Raw genomic sequence first — 20,029 nt, forward strand, 5'->3', positions numbered from 1 at the left:
AACTGAATTATAACCTCCTTTTATAATCATCTTCTTGTAATAAATTGTAACATTCTATTAACTTTCCTAATTACTTGCCTACCCTTTGTGTTCAAGCACATGGATACCCAGATCCCTATGCATCTCAGAACTCTGAATCTCTCACTATTTATATAATATGCTTTTCTTTATTTTCATACCAAAATGCCAAACTCCACATTTTTATAGACAATCTTGCATATCTTAGCTCAACTATTTAAACTATCTATTCCTTCATAGCTACTTTACACACTTTTCATAACTTATCTTCCTACCTGGCTTTGTGTTATTAGCATAATTAGTAACCCTACTTTGGTTCCTTCATCTTTCACTGGATCAGATTAACAATTCCAATCAGGAAACTCATATCTTGTGAGGTCCAGCTGGCTGACCTCATTACAATTACTACTCTTTCCCCTCTGAGTCCAAGAACATAGGCCAGTCCTTTTCCTCGGAGAGCCTCCGGGGGTGTTTTAGTACTGAGTCAGGTTCCTCTGACTCTGCATTTAATACAGGCAACGTATAATGCACAGGAACTCACCTCTTCTGCCAGCAGCGGCAAAGGCTTTGAGGTGGCCCATCTCTGATTCTGAGACAACGCTTGACAGAGAGGGTGAACCCATGGGTTATGGAAGCCTTTCCAACTGCTCCGAGTGGCAGGGCATGTTTTGCTCCTGCACTGCTTGCAAATTTGCAGCTTTCATCCCCTTGACAATCAAGAATTTATGTATCTCTGTCTTAAATATAATCAATGATCTGGTCTCCACAGCCTTCTGTGGCAATGAATTCCACTCTCTGGCTGAAGAGGTTGCTCCTTATTGCCATCCTGAAAGGTCTTCTCTTTACTCTAAGACTGTCCCCTTGCATCCATGCCTCTCACCATGTGAAGCCATTTCTGTGATTCTTGCCCCAAACTTCGTCCCCTACATCCATCTTTCTCCCTTGCTTGACTGAGCCTTATGTCCAGAATTAGTGTTCCTGATGCCATTTCACACACTCCCCACCCCAGGTCCAGGAAGATTAGACTTAATCTGGTGCAGAGTCTTCTCCCCATTAGCAACTCTGCTAGAGCTATCTCTGTAGTTGCACGTCGGGTCATCCTAAAATCAAAGAGATATCTTGGTATCTAGCAAGACTGTGGGCTGTTTCTTCAAGCCATCCTTCAAAGTTTGCACTGCTCTTTCTGCCAGGCCATTGGATGATGGGTGGTTTGGAGCTGTAGCTATTCCCTGCTGCATTTGAGAAGGTGCTGGTGAATTGCCTTCGTCAAGCACTGTGGTTCATGACGTGCATACATATTCACAGTATTGTTATGTGACATTTCCACACAGTTTGCTATCAAATGTTGCTTGTTAATATTCCTTTGAAATGTCTTGGGATACTTTACCACTTTCAAGAGGTGATATAAATACAAGTTATTGATGCTGTTGTTGGATGTCCTCATTGTTTTATTTTAAATGCTAAACAATGATTTACTGCTTACTTTAATAGAAACATGTGCAGAGCTTCTAAGAACATTTTAACAGTTTGATAATATCATGGCATATACAATACCGAGGAAAGAAGAGCCGTTTTTTCTCCAAATAGGCATTTAGTCCTTTCATGATTTTCTCCAACAAGCGATTGCAATCCTGGAGTTTCCCCAGTAATCCTGTCAGAGATGTTGCCGCCAGAACCTATGAAGGTGAACATATTAAATAAAATATCTATAGCAAGCATATTATAAATCTTGGCCATCCTTCACACATCTTGAGGTAGCAATTTACGTCAGGATGTACCTTGGGATCCTTAACACAGTGTCTCATAATGTCTTTCCAGTTCCTGTCCACAGTTTGGAAGAGTCGTCCCTCTTCTGGCATCTGTTGCATAATGTCCTCAGAAGAAAAAATGGGGTCCAGATAGAGCCATTGAGCTTGTACTTTCAACCATTCATCAATGGTTTCCTGAACATGAATCAGGCGCTCCTCCCAATTCTTAAATATAAAGATGTCAAGCAGAAAATAATGTGTTAAAACAGTGCATTTTAATATTGTGTTCCACATCCCTAGAGAGAATTGATAACAGTACATATAATTATTGATCCATTTATTTCAGAGCAAGATCTTTGTATTATCTTTGATCACTCACAGTAATCAAGAAAGCAAATATTCTCATTTCCAATTTTTTCCTCGTAAGTGTATTTCAGAACTTGGAGCTATACTTTCAGATATTCATCCAGTCCACTACAGCCTATATGAAAAAAAAGCCTTCTGATGCAAATGTAGCAAAAGTTTATCTATTTCTTTAACACAGAAAATTTCCCATAGCAATATCTCCTATGATCAATCTGAGATATCAATAATGCATAATTAGCTTCATAAAAAAGATTTCAAGTATTCCTTTTATAATACCATTGAGAGTCATTATGCAAAAATGTTTATAGTACAAACTTGATTTGAGTTTTTTGAAGAAGTAACAAAGACGATTGATGAGGGCAGAGTGGTAGATGTGATTTATATGGACTTCAGTAAAGCATTTGACAAGGTTCCTCATGGTAGACTGGTTAGCAAGGTTAGATGATTTGGAATAGTGGAAGAACTAGCCATTTGGATACAGAACTGACAGAGGGTGGTGGTGGAGGGTTTTTTTCAGACTGGAGGCCTGTGATCAGTGGAGTGCCACAAGAATTGATGCTGGATCCACTACTTTTTGTCATTTATGTGAAATGATTTGGATGATAGCATTAGAGGTATAGTTAGTAAGTCTGCAGATGACACCAAAATTGGAGGTATAGTGGACAGCAAAGAAGGTTACCTTAGATTACAATGGGATGTTGACCAGATGGGCCAATGGGCTGAGGATTGGCAGATGGAGTTTAATTTAGATAGATGCAGGATGCTGCATTTTTGGAAAGCACGTCTTAGCAGGACTTATACACTTAATGGTAAGGTCCTAGGGAGTGTTGCTGAACAAAGAGACCTAGGAGTGCAGGTTCATAGCTCCTTGAAAGTGGAGTCGCAGGTAGATAGGATAGTGAAGAGGGCGTTTGGTATGCTTTCCTTTATTGGTCAGAGTATTGACTATAGGAGTTTGGAGGTTATGTTGCGGCTATACAAGACATTGGTTAGGCCACTTTTGGAATATTGCGTGCAATTCTGGTCTCCTTGCTGCCGGAAGGATGTTGTGAAACGTGAAAGGGTTCAGAAAAGATTTACAAGGATGTTGCCAGGGTTGGAGGATTTGAGCTATAGGGAGAGGTTGAATAGCTGGGGCTGTTTTCCCTGGAATGTCAGATGCTGATGGGTTACCTTATAGAGGTTTATAAAATCTTGAGGGGCATGGATAGAGTAAATAAATTAGCTCTTTTCCCTGGAGTGGGGGAGTCCAGAACTAGAGGGCGTAGGTTTAGGGTGGGAGGGGAAAGATATACAAGAGACCTAACGGGCAACGTTTTCACACAAAGGGTGGTGCATGTATGGAATGGGCTGCCAGAGGAAGTGGTGGAGGCTGGTACAATTGTAACATTTAAAAGGCATCTGAATGGGTATATGAATAGGAAGGGTTTGGAGGGATATGGGCCGGGTACTGACAGGTGGGACTCTGTTTTCATGCTGTACATCTCTATGTCTCTATGACTCTAAATAGCTTGATTCTCTCTCCAAGCATTTTATTCTGTTATGTAAATGATTGCAATATCATTGTCTCAGCATCCTATGGGTTAACTAAGTATTCATTTAAGATTCAAGCATGCTATTTATTTGGGGAAAGCCTTCTCTCTGAACTCCTTACCCTTTTTCCTCAGTTAGTGAAACAATTAGAATACATAATTATGGTCCTAATTATTTCAACCCCTTTAATTCCCAATGGCAGTTTAAGATGGAACTGAGGAGAAAGTGAGGTCTGCAGATGCTGGAGATCAAAGTTGAAACTTTATTGCTGGAACAGCACAGCAGGTCAGGCAGCATCCAGGGAACAGGCCTGAAGAAGGGCCTGTGCCCTCCTGAAGAAGGGCCTGTGCCCGAAACGTCGAATCTCCTGTTCCCTGGATGCTGCCTGACCTGCTGTGCTGTTCCAGCAATAAAGTTTCAACTAAGATGGAACTGACCATTTCCAAGACTAATCCTTTTTCAATAGCAGGAGTAAAGGTGCCAAGATGGAGGTCAGGTTATAAACTAGCTTTCCTAATAATTCACCAACTCAAGGAAAGACCTAAGCTCCAGCAGAAATGTGGAAGCCAGGGCACCTTTGATCACCCTTACTTTATCTTCTAACAGTTTAACTCATTCTTGTAGACTCTGTAGCCCAAGTAGATCACTTTGGGTGTCTGGAACGCACATATTTCCATTTTAAAGGATGTGCTCATCTGGGAGAAACTTCTAAGGACTATGCTCAAATTCTCTAAGTGCTCATTATTTGTCATCCCTGTTATTAGCACATCATCTAGTTAAACAGCAACCTGGGGTGGACCTTGTAAAAGTTTTTCCAATGTCCACTGATACCCCAAATGACATTCTCGTACAAAACCATACTAATTTTGCATACTTCTAATCCTCATCAAGTACACAATTGCAAGTACACATGGCTGATGTCCAACTTTGTGAAGGACAGTTCCCTTGTCAGCTTTGCTTCTGAATTCCCCATTCAAGGGATTGGGTAATAATCCAGCTGCAAAAAGTGGTTTACCGTTTGTTTAAAATTCCCACAAAGGCAAGCCGGCTCATTGGGCTTCATGCTCAGTATGACCAGTGCTGCTTATTCTGCAAACTGGACTGATTTGATAATTCCTTTGCTTTGCAGCCTTCTGATTTCTGCCTCTACTCTTGCCTGTAAGGCAAATGGCAATGAGCAGGCCTTGCAGAATCATGGAGTTTTTTCCTGGTCAACATGCAAGGTGGCCTTGGCTCCTTTGATAGTTCCAAGTCTTCCTGAAAAGCTTTCGGGGATCTAATTGGAACTTCACACAGGCAGCCATTTTCTAATGGAAAAATGTTGAGACAGTAGGTATATCTTTCTTAACCAATTTCGCCCCAACAAGTTTGATTCTTTTGCTACAATCACTGGCAACTGAACTAGCTGATTCTCGTGAGAGACCAGAACTGAAGTTGTACCTTTAATCCGGAAATGTTCCCCAGTATAGGTTTTCAGTCTAGCTGAGGTCTTGTAAGGGCTGGGGTCCAGCGTGAATTTTGTTAAACACCTGTTCTGCAATCACTGAAACAGCCAGGCCAGTATTGACCTCTGTTAGAACCAGGTGACCATCTAACAAGACGTTTATTCTAATTTGGGCTTGTTAAGGAATCTTAACTGTTCCAAGCCAGGTGTAGGTGGACTTTCCGGTATGTGCACTCTCCTGGATACTGTCTTGAGTTCTCTTATTCAACATAGATCTAGTGGGACTCTTTTGCTGTCCTGAGTTTGCATAACAGCAGCAACTACAATGGCTTGCTGGCCCAGATCCTGCAGAAAATTTTAACTCTTTGGCTTTGTTTTGGGTTTTGCTACTGGCTGACCCAGAGTCCCTCTGTTCAGGATATGTCCTGAGTGAGGCTGTGCAATTGCCTTTACTCAAGTGGTTTTTCCTAAGCTCAGTCAGCCTGGCAACAGTGTCCACTATGATTGGAATACCCTGCAACTCATATGATCCACTTGCCACGTTTTCCAATGTTAAAGCCAGTTGTACTGCCTGCTTGATGTCCAGTTTTGCTTCAAACAGTAGGTGCTTTTGTATGGTTACATCATTAATCCCACATACCAATCAGTCTCTCAAAATCACAGGCCTCTGCCAGTCACCTTAACCTAGTCAAGAATCTCGATACGGATTTTCAAATTGCTGAGTAAAACCAATAGCATCTCAGAATTAGTGGAGGATTGGGATCATAATATTCCTTAACTAAATCCGTCAACTCTTGAATGGTTTTAGTTTCTGGTGCCTCAGGGAAAGTTAAGCTCCTCATAACTGGTGGGCAAGGGACACAGTCATTAGCACTGCTGCCTCACAGCACCAGAGACTCGGGTTCAATTCCTGCCTCGGGCAACTGTCTGTGTGGAGTTTGCACATTCTCCCCGTGTCTGCGTGGGTTACCTCTGGGTGTTCCGGTTTCCTCCCACAGTCCAAAGATGTGCAGGTTAGGTGAATTGGCCATGCTAAACTGCCCGTAGCATTAGGTGAAGGGGTAAATGTAGGAGAATGGGTCTGGGTGGGTTGCTTTTCGGAGGGTCGGTGTGGACTTGAAGGGCCTGTTTCCACACTGTAAGTAATCTAATCTAATCTAACCCAAAAGTTTGCTAACCCACAAGCTGTCAGGAGAATTACTCATTGTTTTTCATCTGCCCTAATGTCATATGTCCAGAAAAAATAACGCATTCTTTCCACAAACTGGGCCCAGACTTTGATGGCCAGATCAAATGAGTCAAGCTTCCCAATGACAGTATATGCCAGCGATGCTCACTCCAACTCAAATACAACTATTGCAAAACTTCTTCAGGAGTGTGCTTTTCTCGTCACCACTGAATTAACACCACAGAGGCCGGTATCTCGTCACCACGTCACTCTTTATTTAGATGTGGAGGGCCTCGACCCCGATTCAGCTCCCAATGAGCCAGCTCTCACACTGGACAGGATGTGTGACACTCCTGTTTTTATTTGTCAGCTAGGGCTCCCTAATTGAGTCAGATTAACAGCTCCAGTTAGGGAACCCATATTCTATGCAGTCCACTTGGCTGACCTCACTACAATCACTACACTTACCTCTCTTCGAATTTCGATTCTTCTTTTGTGTCATGCCTAAAAATCACATTCTTTGACCAACTTTTTGATTAGATGCGATAACATTTCCTTGAAAGGCTCTATGTCAGATTTTATTTCATAACTCTTTTGTGAACTATCTTGGGATGTTTTATGACATTAAGAGTCCTACCAAGATAAAAATATTATTGCTGTTGAAGCATTGAAACCTAAGCATTGATAGTATCTCTACCTCTGAGCCAGGAGGCCAGGGTTCAAGTCCCATCTGCTCCAGAGGTGTATAATAACATCTTATCCAGAGATGTATAATAAACAGAGAATGCCGCATAAACTTAGCAGGCTTGGTTGCATCAGTGAAGAGGGAAACAGTTAATATTTAGAGTTGAAAGTCTTTGGAATAGAACTTTGAAATCAAAATGTTAACTCTGTTTCTTTCTCTTGCTCAGGTTGCCAGATGACCTGCTGAGGTTTTCCAGCAGGGTGTTTTATTTCAGATTTCTAACAATCAAGTGTTTTGGAGATTTCCAGCAAACGCAGTATTTTGCTTTAATTGGAGATTAATATAGTCACAATTTCCTCCTACTTATATTCTAGTTTTATATGAGAGTCAATGTTCCATTGGCTGACTTGACTACACTTTCTCATACTCTACTTTCTGGAATTACTTCATTCCATTCTTCCACTTTTGTTGCCTCAATCAAATTTGTTCTAATAAAGCAGCTTTCCATACCAGGGCTTCTGATATGTCATTCTTTTCCCTCCATTCCCCATCCCAAGAATGGTTCTCCCAATGGAGTTTGCAGCATTTTTGCCTGTGCACATCCTACTTTCTGCACTTCTTTCATTCCTTTTCTTCTTTTCAAGAAGCATAACGGTTCCCTTTGACTGCACCTTCCACCCCAGCAGTACCATATACATTGATCATCTTCTGCCAATTCAACCCTCTACCATCTCCAACATGGTGTCACAATCAAAAACATTTTCCTTCCCCTCACCTTTCAGTATTTCAAATTGATTGCTTGGCCCATTTCTATTCACATCCAATAACTCCTCCCTTACTGTCTACCAAAGACAGAAAAGCAACATCTGCCTTTTTATCTCCTCTGTCCTCACCGTCTGAGACCTCATATATTCCTTCCAAGTGAAACAAACAAAAACAGAAATTGCTGGAGAAATTCAGCTGGTGTGGTAGTATCTGTGGGAGCAAAAAAATGTTAATATTTTGAGTCGATTGACCGTTTTTCCTAAATTCCTATGCTCCCACATTATTCTTAGTCTTTTACCACGAAAAAATTCAAATTTGTCTTCCTCAGATCTAAAATGGATGATGTTAAATTTCCTTGAACTGAACTTTATCTGACAGTTTTGTCCACTCATTCGAAAAGATAGTTAAGGAAAAAGTGGGACCTATCAGAGTTGAAGAAGGGAGCTTGCGTGAAGATGCTGAAGGTATGGGAAGAATTTAAAATGAATTTTTTAACTCCACATTCACAAAGGAGAGGCATGATGTGTGTATAGTAATCAAAGAGGAGCAGTGTGAAATATTGGACAAAATAATCGTAACGAGAGAGGAAGTGTTAGAGGAATTGGAATTCTTAAAAGTGCATAAATCACCAGGGCCAGATGGACTGCTCTCTAGCATGTTGAAGGAGGTCAAGGAGGAAATAGCAAATTCCCCCAGGATTATTTTTCTAATCATCAATAGACACAGGTGATGAGTCGGTAGAATGGAAGAACGAAAATGTGGTACTGTTGTTTAAAATGGGTAAAAAGGAAAGTATAGGTTAGTTAATCTTACTTCAGCAGTTAACAAATTGTTAGTATCAATCCTAACAGATTGAATATTCTGTCACTTAGCAGGGGGTGGTCTAATCCGCATGTCTTTGTTAAGGGAATGTCATGCCTTACAAGTTTGATTAAATTCTTTGAGGAAGTGACAAGGGGGATTGATAACAGTAGTAAGGAGGATGTTGTCTGCATAGATTTTAGTAAGGCATTTGACAAGGTCTCACATGACAGACTGGTCAAAAAAGTAAAGCTCATGGGATACAGGATACTGAGTCGAATTGGATCCAAAGTTGACTTAGTAACATAAAAAAGGGTAATGTTTGACAGTTGCCCTAGTGAATGGAAAGCTGTTTCAAGTTGTGCACTGCAGGGTTCAGTGTTGGTACCCCTGATGTTTGAGATTGGAGAGGTTGGAGTTGATTTGCTTGGAACAGTGAAAACTGATGGGTGACATAGAGTCATAGAAATGTACAGCATGGAAACAGTCCCTTTGATCCAACTCATCCATGCTGACCAGATATCCTAAACTAATCTAATCCCATTTGCCAGCATTTAGCCCATATTGAAACCCTTCCTATTCATATACTCACCCAGATGCCTTTTAAATACCACTGGCAGCTCATTCCATACACGCACCACCCTCTGTGTGAAAAGCGTTGCCCCTTAGGTCCCTTTTAAGTTGTTCCCCTCTCACCCTAAATCTAAATCCTCTAGTTCTGGACTCCCCCACCCCAGGAAAAGACATTGTCTATTTATCCTATCCATGCCCCTCATGATTTTGTAAACCTCTATAAGGTCACCCCTCAGCCTCTGATGTTCCAGGGATAACAATGCAGCTTATTTAGCCTCTTCCTGTAGCTCAAATCCTCTAACCCTGGCAACATCCTTGTTAATCCTTTCTGAACCCTTCCAAGTTTCACAACATTCCTCTGATAGAAAGGAGACCAGAATTGCATGCAATATTCCAAAAGTGGCCTAACCAACATCCTGTACAACCACAACACGACTTCCCAACCCCTAAACTCAATGCTCTGACCAATAAAGGAAAGCATACCAAACTCCTTCTTCACTATCCTATCTACCTGCGAGTCTACTTTCAAGGAACTTTGAACCTGCACTCCAAGGTCTCTGACATGATTAAAGTATACAAAATTGTGAGGGTTAAAGATAGAATAGACAGGAGAAACCTGTTTCCCTTGGCAGAGAGTTCAAAAACCTGGGGTCAGAAAGATGGGATTAGAAAGGGCATCTTGGTGCCTTTGGGTCAGCATGGTACAGCTTTCTGCTGATTCATTTCTATAGTTCTATTTAAGTTGTTCATGTTACTTCATAACTTCTTGCATACATTTCCCTAATCTACTGAACCTCCTAACTTTGTACCAACTGCTAACATGGAAATATAATTATCAGTTCTTTCATATAAATCATTGGCATATAGGAGGAAAGGCTGAAAGGCCAGTAGAGATGCCACAACTCAACCTGACTAATCTACTAATCAATAGACCTTTCCTTTTATCCAACATTTTGTCTCTTATCAATCAAACCACATCACTAAGTTACCTATGTTTTTTGCTTGTTTTCATTTCTAGGTGTGACATATGTCCTCTCCATTACCTTGTACTGATATACTATTCTCAAATCTACTCACCTTGATTTTCTTTTCAAATGGTTTACAGAATGGTGACCCTCTCATTGTTTGTGTCTTGATAATTTGATCATCAAGGATAGCCTGAATCTCATCCACAGCCGACAAAATGGAGACTCCTGTATCCCGATATAAACTTGTATGAAAGATTATTGTCTCCCAGGCTTCTTCCATGACTTGCATTGCTTTTTCCAATGAGAATTCCTAAAGATAGATCTCATTGAGTAACATCTTATTTTGTTCAGGAGTTATTTTCTGCTTCAATAGGTTTTAAAATAATTTAATAATGCTTTATCAGTATATTTTTAAATGCTGAGTTATGTTTTGGGCTATTTGGACATACAAGGGAATAATATTACAAGTTTAGTTCTTAAGGTTGAAAAAAAAGACAAATTTCCATAAAGTAAGAAAGATAAGAATGAATATATATATAGAATACAGCACAGTAAGTGGTCATTCTACTTATTTAGCCTGTACTGACTCTTTGAAAACCTACTAAATTATTTCTAATCTCCTGTTCTTCCACAGAGTCCTGACCGATTCCTTTTCATATATTCAATTCCATTTTGAAAGTCACTATTGAAACTGCTTCTATAAAATCTCATAGATTTATATATACGATTGTAAGATATATGGAAAATAATTCTTTTCACATCTCCTTTGGCTCTTTTGTCAATTAATTCAAATTGATGTTCTCTGATTCTGGTTCTAGACCTCTACTGACACTGACCATCAGTGGAAATCTCAGCTATCCTATAAAGATTCTTCATAAGTTTAAATAACTTTATTATATCTCCCCTGACTTCACTCTGTACCAAGAACAACAATAAGAACGTCTCTGTTTTGTACAATTAATTGCAGTGCTTTATTTTATGACATCACTTTGGTAAATTGTTTATAAGTAGTCTCGAAGGAGTTGACATCCTTTCAGAAGCGTGTTGCCCTGAATTGGACACCTTTTATATTCAACACATTTCTTAACATTAGGATGTCTGAAAGTGCTTTATAGCCAACAGCATCATTTTTGCATGCACTATGTAATGTACTTTGTAACAAAAAAAAACATGGATCTGTATTAAGTAATAGCTTATAAATTAGTGTATATTCACTTTAGAGAGTGAATTTTGAAGTAAACTGAAAGTGCAGGCTCAGCTGAGAGATGAGCTGTTCCAAATTAGATACATGTAACAATTGGCTGTTAAATGGATACCTGAGTTTTGGTTGCTGTTTTGACAACCATTCAAATTTAACAAATTAGTTTAAATTATGCTCAGGTTACTAAAACCCAATTGAGTTTGAATTTATTGTTTTATCAACATTAGACCAATAACAGAGAATGATGTTGGAGGGTATAAAAAAAATGGGCATTTTGAAAATTGTTCAGAGCAATTGCCTCTGATCAGCCAAGCGACTACCGTAGAGCTGGAGAGCTAACTGCCCATCTAAAGTCTTGCTCTCAAAGACATTAGAAGACACTCTCTATCAAAGATACTCACAGTAAAAAGAAAGACGACGATCCAGGGAGATCAGCAGATGGAAGACTGAGGACAGTGGAGAAGATAGAGACTGTGCGGACTTGAGATTAAGTTAATGTTATCTTTAATAAGTGTGTTATTGGAACAGCATTTTAATAGGGTTGTGTTCAGTTGGGGAAAGAGTGTTTAGTTTGTTAATGGTTTTGTTTAGTAATCTGCTAGGAAAATAAATAGTTAATTTTCTTCAAATAGTGGTAATTAGGAGTTCTCAGTCACATTTTAATAGATTATGAGGCAAGGCAAGCTTTTCTGGGTGTTTGATTTTAATTAACAGAGAGGTTCGACCTCTGCATTGTAACATTACCTTGGTAGCAGCAGCACTAATTTCTTCAAACTTTTCTAAGAATGGAGTCAGATTCAGCTTTAACATTTTTCTTAGAGTTGTTCCTGAGTCTGGGGTCAAATCATATCCCATAATTTCAGACACCTGTGCCCAGTGACGAGGTCTCATGCCAGGATTACATAGTATGGATACAAGAGGAACAACTTCCTAGAAAAAGAAAAACAAACAAATCAAAGCAAATATCTGTTTCATCGCCAACAAAACTGTAGGCATGCGTGAGTTATCAGTACTATTTAATTTTTGTCAGTTCAAGAGTGTAAAAGTCAATTTTAATCTGAAAGGAGTATCATAATTTCACAGCTTTACCCAATAGTAATATCTCATCCTTTAGCAGCTTATAAATAAGCTTTTCAGTGAAATGGTTAATAGAGGAAATGTTAAGTGAAAATACAATGTCAGTTTTTATACTGGTGGCTTCAATTTTCCTCTACAGATGTGAGAACATTTGGGTCAAGACTTCCACCAAGTACACTGATCCCACCAGAAGCCCAATTTGTTTTCTATCCATGACAGTTCCCTTGTTCGAAGTCTCTTTGCAGTTCCTGAAGTGAAAGGAACCATTTATAATCATTAAAACCCTCATGACCAGCCTTAAATTTCATAGTCAAGCTTTGGATTGGGCTAATACAGGATATATCAATACTCCTCTCACTACTATTCCTGGGGTTGTTAGGATCAGTAGCAGACGCCAAGAAAATGTTGCATCCAGCCCATCTCTAATTACATGTGGCTGGCAGAAAAGGAATGATAGGCAACCCTGCTGGCTAGATCAGGGAAGTTATACTAAAATTGAGTCTGTAACAATAAGGCAAGATTTTCACTATCCATCCTTCGTCTACTGCTATTCCAACCAATGTGGGGAAGGATAGAGGATGAAAATCAAAGCCATATCTTCAATTTACTAATGTTATTAGTTACACATTTATGATTTCTAATACCTTAAAGTCCTTAATTTGAGCCACTACTACACTACACATTGCAACACTTGCACTCTCTTTTTTTTCTTCTTCCACCTCTTCCTCAGCAACAAGCCGTCGGCGAGGGGCTGTCTTCCTTTTTTCAAGTTCTGCTTTCTTTTGCTTTTGCTGGAAGAATTTTAGCATCTTGTAAATTTCACGAAAGAATTCATCTACTTCTGCCTCCATGCTTTCTCCATCGAGGTCAAGGAAGGAACCATCCATCCATCTTAAGAAATCAGAATAAACATACTGTGGAAATCTGTTATAGCAATAAGTCAAGATGAGCAAATACCCTTCCATATGCAAGATATAAATGCATCAAAATAGATCTATTATGATAAAAACACTTTTTATTAAGCAATGGAATGAGTTTTCTAATAACTACCTTTTCTTGAATCATAACATGCCATCCTAAAACATCATAATTAATCCAACTACTTCACATCCTTTTAGTCCCGTTTAAGAAACAGCATCATCATCACTAGTGGCCCCTTGCAGACGAGGACAACTCTCTTCCACTCTCAGCGTGAATCCATAGTTGTCTGTATAGTCCAATGTGGCTTCCGCTGACTCTGCCACATTTGGAGCAAAAGGTGGCCATGGGAAGTGGTGGGTGGGGTGTCAGTGTAGTAGTGCACTCCCTATGTTATTTTTGCCCGGGTTCTGCTTTCTCTTGATGGCAAGTCTTGAGGAGCTTGACACCAACCCAAATGTTTAAGAAACAGAATAATGATCTCTGCACTTTCTGGTTTAATTATGCTAAATGTATCTAACTTCATTTGGTTAGACCAGTTCCAAGCCTATGAAAAATAGTCAGACATCAGTTTAGTTGCTAAATCATATCTGACTCTATAGAGTATGGGCTCCTTTCCTATAATACCATCTAGCTAGAATACAAAAGGCCTATAGCTAAGCCATGTCAATAAATCATAAAAATTTGTATCCAGTCTATATTTCCCATGCTTTATTAGTTCCTCAAGAATGAATGGTTATCCAACCAAACTAACCCTGTCCTACATTATGAATAAAAGCATTCCTTCTCCATACACAATCCCAAAACAACTTAGTAAGAGACTAACATTAGTCCATCCCTTCTTGCAATTTAAAGAAATAATCTTTACTCAGAAACTTCAACTAGCTGAATAAAAATACAACACCTAAGCTGCTTTAGGTTTAATATTGCTTGGTAGACTTACGTTTTGAAGCATTGTGGAAAACAAACTTTATTTTTTCTTTTTTTTGAAATACCTGGAGTGATTCCTTTAAAAGTGGTCATGGAAAGTTGACTGCAGGCATTGGAGATTTTGTTCTAACAAGGCTTCCTGTAAATCACCTGAATAATAATAACAGCTTACTGTGCTATAGATTCCTTCTGGAGCTGTTTTTGAGCAGTGGCTCACTTGAAGAAGGTTCTTGTTTTTAAATTGGTTCAGTTGGAGGAAGCCTGCTAAGATATTGCTCAATTTGTGAACAAGCTGGGTTAAGGAAAGCTTGGAAAGAACAAGCTACCTAGCTGATCGCTCCCATTTCTGACAAGAAAACTCTTTTGGTGAAACCTACTCGTTCTTTTGAAGAATTAACCGAAAAAAGATCACAAGATTATAATTCCTGAGCAAGCCTTGTCTGCAAGACATCAGAGCAACCATGTGTGATTAGTTACTTGATTGCTCATTACAGAACAACACAGCAATAGACTCATGAACAATTAGAGTCATAGAGATGTATAGCATGGAAACAGACCCTTCAGTCCAACGCATTTATGCTGATCAGATATCCTAAATTAATCTAGTCCCGTTTGCCTGCTCTCTGAACCTTTCCTATTCATATAGCCATCCAGATGCCTTTTAAATATTGTATTGGTACCACACCAAGAGGTATAATAAATGATTTGATCAATAAGGTAAAGGGTAAAATTGCTGCAGTCGTAAAAGACCTGAGGCCTGCTCTCTCATTAGAGAGATAACTGGTGGTAGTTTAAGTTATTGGGGTCACTATACCTGAGGTGAGGGGAAATATTGAGAAGGAGAGTCCTTCATTGTAACATGAGCATGTACAAGAATTGAACCCATGCCATTGATGTCACTTTACATTGTAAACCAGCTGTTCAGACAACTAAGCTGAGGACCAAGAAATTGATAAGGAAGTGGCAAATGCAACTAGCAAAAAAATGGATATTTCTATAGTTTTGTAAAACAAAAATGTTTGTCAAAGGCAGATGTGACTCCGTTACAGGCCAAGTGAGGAGAAATATAATCAGAGATTATAATGGGAAATAGAGAAATAGCAGAGAAACAAAATGGTTATTTCATATTTATCTTCACGGAAGAAAATATAAGTATTCTACACTTTATCATTTTGCCTTCAAGAAGAATCCTTTTGCCCAAGTGTTTTTCCTTAATCAGAAATCTCTGCTAAGAGCTTTCTTTTCTTTCATTTCCTGAAGGGAGAGAGTACATGGGTGTGTATATGTTTTGGGAGCATTTACAGGGATTAACATTAATATTTCTAATATTACTGACTTTGCAAGCAAACAATTGTTGTATCTTTATTGAATAAGTTTTGTTTTGATAATAAATCAATAATTGTATTTATTGCAAAACATAATCGATAGATCTTGTTGTTTAAAACCTGATAGCAATGATATTTAATTGGTTATCCTGATAATGGGAAAATGCATTGTTATTTTATACTGAGCCCTGCGGAGCAGTGGAATGAGAATGGTGTTGCATTCTTGGTGACTTGGTCGCAACAACATAGACAATTCTACACAGGGAATATTAATAATGGAAAAGCTCTACAAAAAGCTTGAATGTACTACTCCAAATTCATATACAATGTCTACTTGGGCCTCTTACACAAATTAAATTTGATTAAAAATAAAGATTATTCATTGTTGATAAATTTAACAGTAACAAACTTATAAACATTTAGGTCTCACTTGAGTTAACTATTCTCCATAAATGCTGTTTATATTTTCCTTTCCCTGAATAAGAACCACCTCAAGAGATTTTTGGTTCACAATCAACCTATTTTTTGGGCCTTTATTAATTATTTGTGACAAACACAATCAAGTAGTTAAGTGTACTTACTGGTCCTACAACTGTAGGATGTAGCACGGATTGTTATTTAGAAAGCCACTACATGAAATGAACTTGGCTGGTCCTTGTTTGACTATTACTTGGTCTAAGTTCTCATCAAACACTTGTCCATATTTCAGGATCAATTGAAAGCAATTTGGCAAATTCAATGTAAGTGGTGTGAAAAATTGTATAGGCCATGTTTGTTATGTCGAGAAGGGTCAGGATACAAAATTGGTCCAGATTAGATGGATCTTTACTCTGTTGGGTGATTGTGATATACCTGACAGTGTAAAAGCTGTACTAATATCTCTAACTTTATCAAGCACAATTCAATTTAATCATCCTTTGAATTGGCCCAAATCTCTTTAAATATGATCAATCTCCTTCTTATCTGTATATAAAAGCAAATATTGAACAAAGCTGTGATCTGTGTTTCAGACTGAAAGTGTTAATTCCTTTTCTCTTTTCACAGATACTGCTGGAGCTGTTCAGTTTCTCCAACACTTTCTATTCCTACTCCTTCATACTTAATAATCTCTTGATAAAGTTTGGTTCTATTAGAAAGTTTTACAGAAATATTAATGAAGAGGTACAAAAAAAGTGCAGATCTAGAACAATCTCCCACAGTATTTTATTTATCATTGCTCCTCTGTCATAATTTACCCTTTGGGTAATCTTTTTATTTTTCTTCATGTCACTTACCTTTTCTCATTGCGTTGCCATTTTAGGATCTGGGCAAAAAGTTTTTGGTATGGTTCTGTGGTAACTTTGATATTTTCAGCTAATGGATAAGTGGTCAGGTCCCATTTGAAGAGAGCTTCTTCACTGTTGATATATTCGATTAACTCCTCTGCATCTTGTAGCCTCTTCTGTACTGTCCGCACATCATTCACATACTGCAAACAAAATATATCTTGTTCTAAGAATACTTTGTGACTAAAGATGTTTATACTTAAAATATGTTATTGGCCAGAAGTTACTTTAACTTTAAGGTAAATTACTCTGCTTGTAAAAGCAAAAACAAACCTTCCCTTTGGAATTATTAGTAAGTGTTTTCCAAGTCACCTGGAAGATAGATTGGAGGGCAGAGAAATGGGATTGCATTCAAAACAGATTGGATCAGCTCTACAAATGTTGGACTGTGTACAGAAAATCTTCCAGCTACAGGTGATGTATGTAAAGATCGAATTAGGGGCCAGTGTATGTGGGTAGGGAGACTGTTAATTATGTCACATGTCACATTGCCTTCATGTCACAGCCGAGAGGTAGATTCTATGCAATAAAGAAAGGTCCCAGCAAGGAAGGCAGAACATACCGACTCAATAGCCTTCTGAAAAGGGTCTGATTTTCAGCTCTATGATTTGTTTTGATTGCCTACCTGCAATAGGCATTGTTTCTGGTTCAGGAGTAGCCCTGCTGAGGCTTCAGAACTGGCAGTATCAGCATCAGTATCAGTCCGAAAGGGCTAGGCTGCTAGTTTAAGTATATGCCAGAGAACTAACAAGAGTGAGAAACCTACCTAACCTGGCCCTCAACAATCTCCCTATGTCAGTTGATCTGTCCATCACACTGTTGTTAGGAATAAACGCAACACTTTCCTTGTGGAGATGAAATCTTGTCTTGAAATAACATCCAAGCGATTATGTTAGAGTTATGCACAGGCTACGATGAAGGGATTGTCAGAACTTTGCTGAAACCCATGTACAGGAGTAAAGAATTAGATTTAGACTTCCTTTCTCAGTGTTACATTCTGTTGGTTATATAGCAAGCAGCCCCTGGTCAATCCAGAATATATGTGGGCCTGGTTTTTTCTTGAAGTCCTTAGACTTTTCAGTTGATGAATAATTTTTTTCTTATTCATATGATTATATACTTGATATCTTCAGATGATCACACCCTGAAGGATCTGCGGCTTACAGGCCCACCTTTTCGTTTGGGACAAAGCTGCAGTCAATGAGACAGGGCAGTAACATTGCATGGCAGTTGGATGGCTTTTAAGGCATCAGCCCATATCTAGTATCTAAGTGTTGTGCAGTGGATCCCCTCATGATAATCAGCAAATTGACAGAAACTGAGGCACCTTTCCATCATACGTTGACCGACAATGTTTCAGAATTTGCAAAGTTAAATGGCTGTGAAATCCTTGAGTGTGGCAGTAGGACAGTGATAAATGTAAGAGACGCACCAATTTACACAGCTTCTTTTTGCACGTCAATGAGGGAGATTGGAAATATGGACTTCCCATTGTGCACTTTCCAGCCTTGAATGGCGTTGTGCCCCCTTGAAAGCTGAAAATTAGAATAAAGGTTGCATTCAGAGATTTTGGAATTATCACTGATTTTGTCCTCTCTCCCAAGGCTGATATAATAGTGTATAAGCTATGCAGTGCAAGGCTCACCATAATCCCTGTACATTGCAATGCCTTGGATACATTAACATGATGGTCCAAGGATCCAAGGCATGCATGATACTAACTGTAATTGAGGAGTTAGTTGTTTGGGAGAGATGAACAATGTTTGACAATTACAATTCTCTTCATTCGTGGGATGTTGAAAGAGCTTGCCAATCTTTCAAATCAGTGTACTTTCATCAGGTCCAACAGCTAAGAAGAAACCAGGGCAGACATTTTACAAGTGTGAGTGAACATATACAGAAAAACCTCGATTATCTGAATGAGATGGGTGGGCATTATTTTGTTCGGATAATTGATTATTCAGTTAATTGATTCAATGCCTCTCCTCTGGGGCTGAGAGTTTTCTGAAATTTCCTTTTTCCTTGCTCTGCCTGCTTTGCTCCCTCTCTCTGTCTCAGAGTTTGTTTCTGAGCAGACACACACTTGTGTGTAAGGGACCTGTGGCTTTGCTGAAGGACCCCCCCCCCCCACTCCCCACGGCCAGACTGGACACCAACAGTAAGACTGCTGCTGCCTTTGGGTGGTAAGTCTCAAAATAACGCACGCGCGACCCACCCACACACAGACACACCCACCCACACCCACACACACACATACACGCAGCCACACATGCAACTTTTTACTACAACTTTTTGACAAGTTCCACCTTTGCCCTGTACAGGACAATGTCAGAGAGATTACCTGGGGGGTTTAGGGTACACCCCTGTGTAGAACTCCAGAGAAAGTATGAGGGGTAGAGAGAGAGAGGGTGGGTGGTCAGTCACTTGGAGACAGTGCCTGGGCTCCCACTGATGCCCATGACTGTTCTCGGCAGCAATTCAGTAAGCCGAGTTCACTTTTAATCACGTAAACAAAAGATGCAATCAGTGTTGGTAACATCTCTTTGATGTAATGTTTCTGTCAGGACCTTGAGACCTTCTTCAGATAATCCGAAATTCAGATAATTGAGATTCGGATAATTGAGGTTCCCCTGTACTTACAAATGTGCAAGATTTTTCACAATGATATGACACCCGTTCTACTTGTGTACCCTCAGTAAGTTTATTTCTTTCCTTTCCCTTCTACTATATTGAAGTGCAGTCCCAGCTTCCGTAGCTGGAGCAGAGGACCTTGCTCTAATGTTGATCATGTTGACTTGGAAGATTTTGTTGCAATGCCATAGGGCATTTGAGCCAAGATGCCTAGGCCTATTAATAGTGTCTTACTTAAAAAAAAACTCAACCTCCGTGGCTTGGAGTGAACGAATCAGGCACCTTTGGAGAGTCTTGAGAAGAAGTTTCTGGGTATACTGTTTGTGGCTTCTGTTTCCCTCTGGGGAGATGGAACATTCTGTGTCTCCATGAGAGGAAGGGGTACCAATGGTCCTCATGCCCCTCTTGCCTCACCATTGATGCTGAGTGCAATCAATGACTCCTCAAAGCTTGGCCACCACATTCAAGTCAGAAGTGTGATGGAATACTCTCTACTTCCTTGGATGTGTACAGCTCTGAGAACACTCAAGAAGCTTGACACCACTCAGGTTAA

The 20,029-nt window shown here is 39.4% G+C and overlaps 1 protein-coding gene across 2 annotated transcripts in view; it reads right to left on the reverse strand.

Annotated features, from left to right (window-relative positions):
• The window catches only part of dnah12 (dynein, axonemal, heavy chain 12), a 284,710-nt gene that overhangs the window by 189,928 nt on the left and 74,753 nt on the right, over positions 1-20,029 (reverse strand). For both annotated transcript variants that reach the window (XM_043708118.2, XM_087994328.1), the window contains 6 exons: positions 16,795-16,988; positions 12,992-13,238; positions 12,015-12,200; positions 10,179-10,379; positions 1,797-1,991; positions 1,573-1,694 (listed from right to left, as the gene is read on the reverse strand). In XM_043708118.2, the coding sequence (XP_043564053.1) occupies positions 1,573-1,694; positions 1,797-1,991; positions 10,179-10,379; positions 12,015-12,200; positions 12,992-13,238; positions 16,795-16,988 (1,145 nt within the window). The remainder of the gene's footprint in view (positions 1-1,572; positions 1,695-1,796; positions 1,992-10,178; positions 10,380-12,014; positions 12,201-12,991; positions 13,239-16,794; positions 16,989-20,029) is intronic.

Source organism: Chiloscyllium plagiosum, unplaced genomic scaffold (genome assembly GCF_037043375.1).
Source record: "Chiloscyllium plagiosum isolate Xiang-an unplaced genomic scaffold, Cpla_swu_hap1 HiC_scaffold_14, whole genome shotgun sequence".
In the NCBI taxonomy this organism is placed as follows: Eukaryota; Metazoa; Chordata; class Chondrichthyes; order Orectolobiformes; family Hemiscylliidae; genus Chiloscyllium; species Chiloscyllium plagiosum.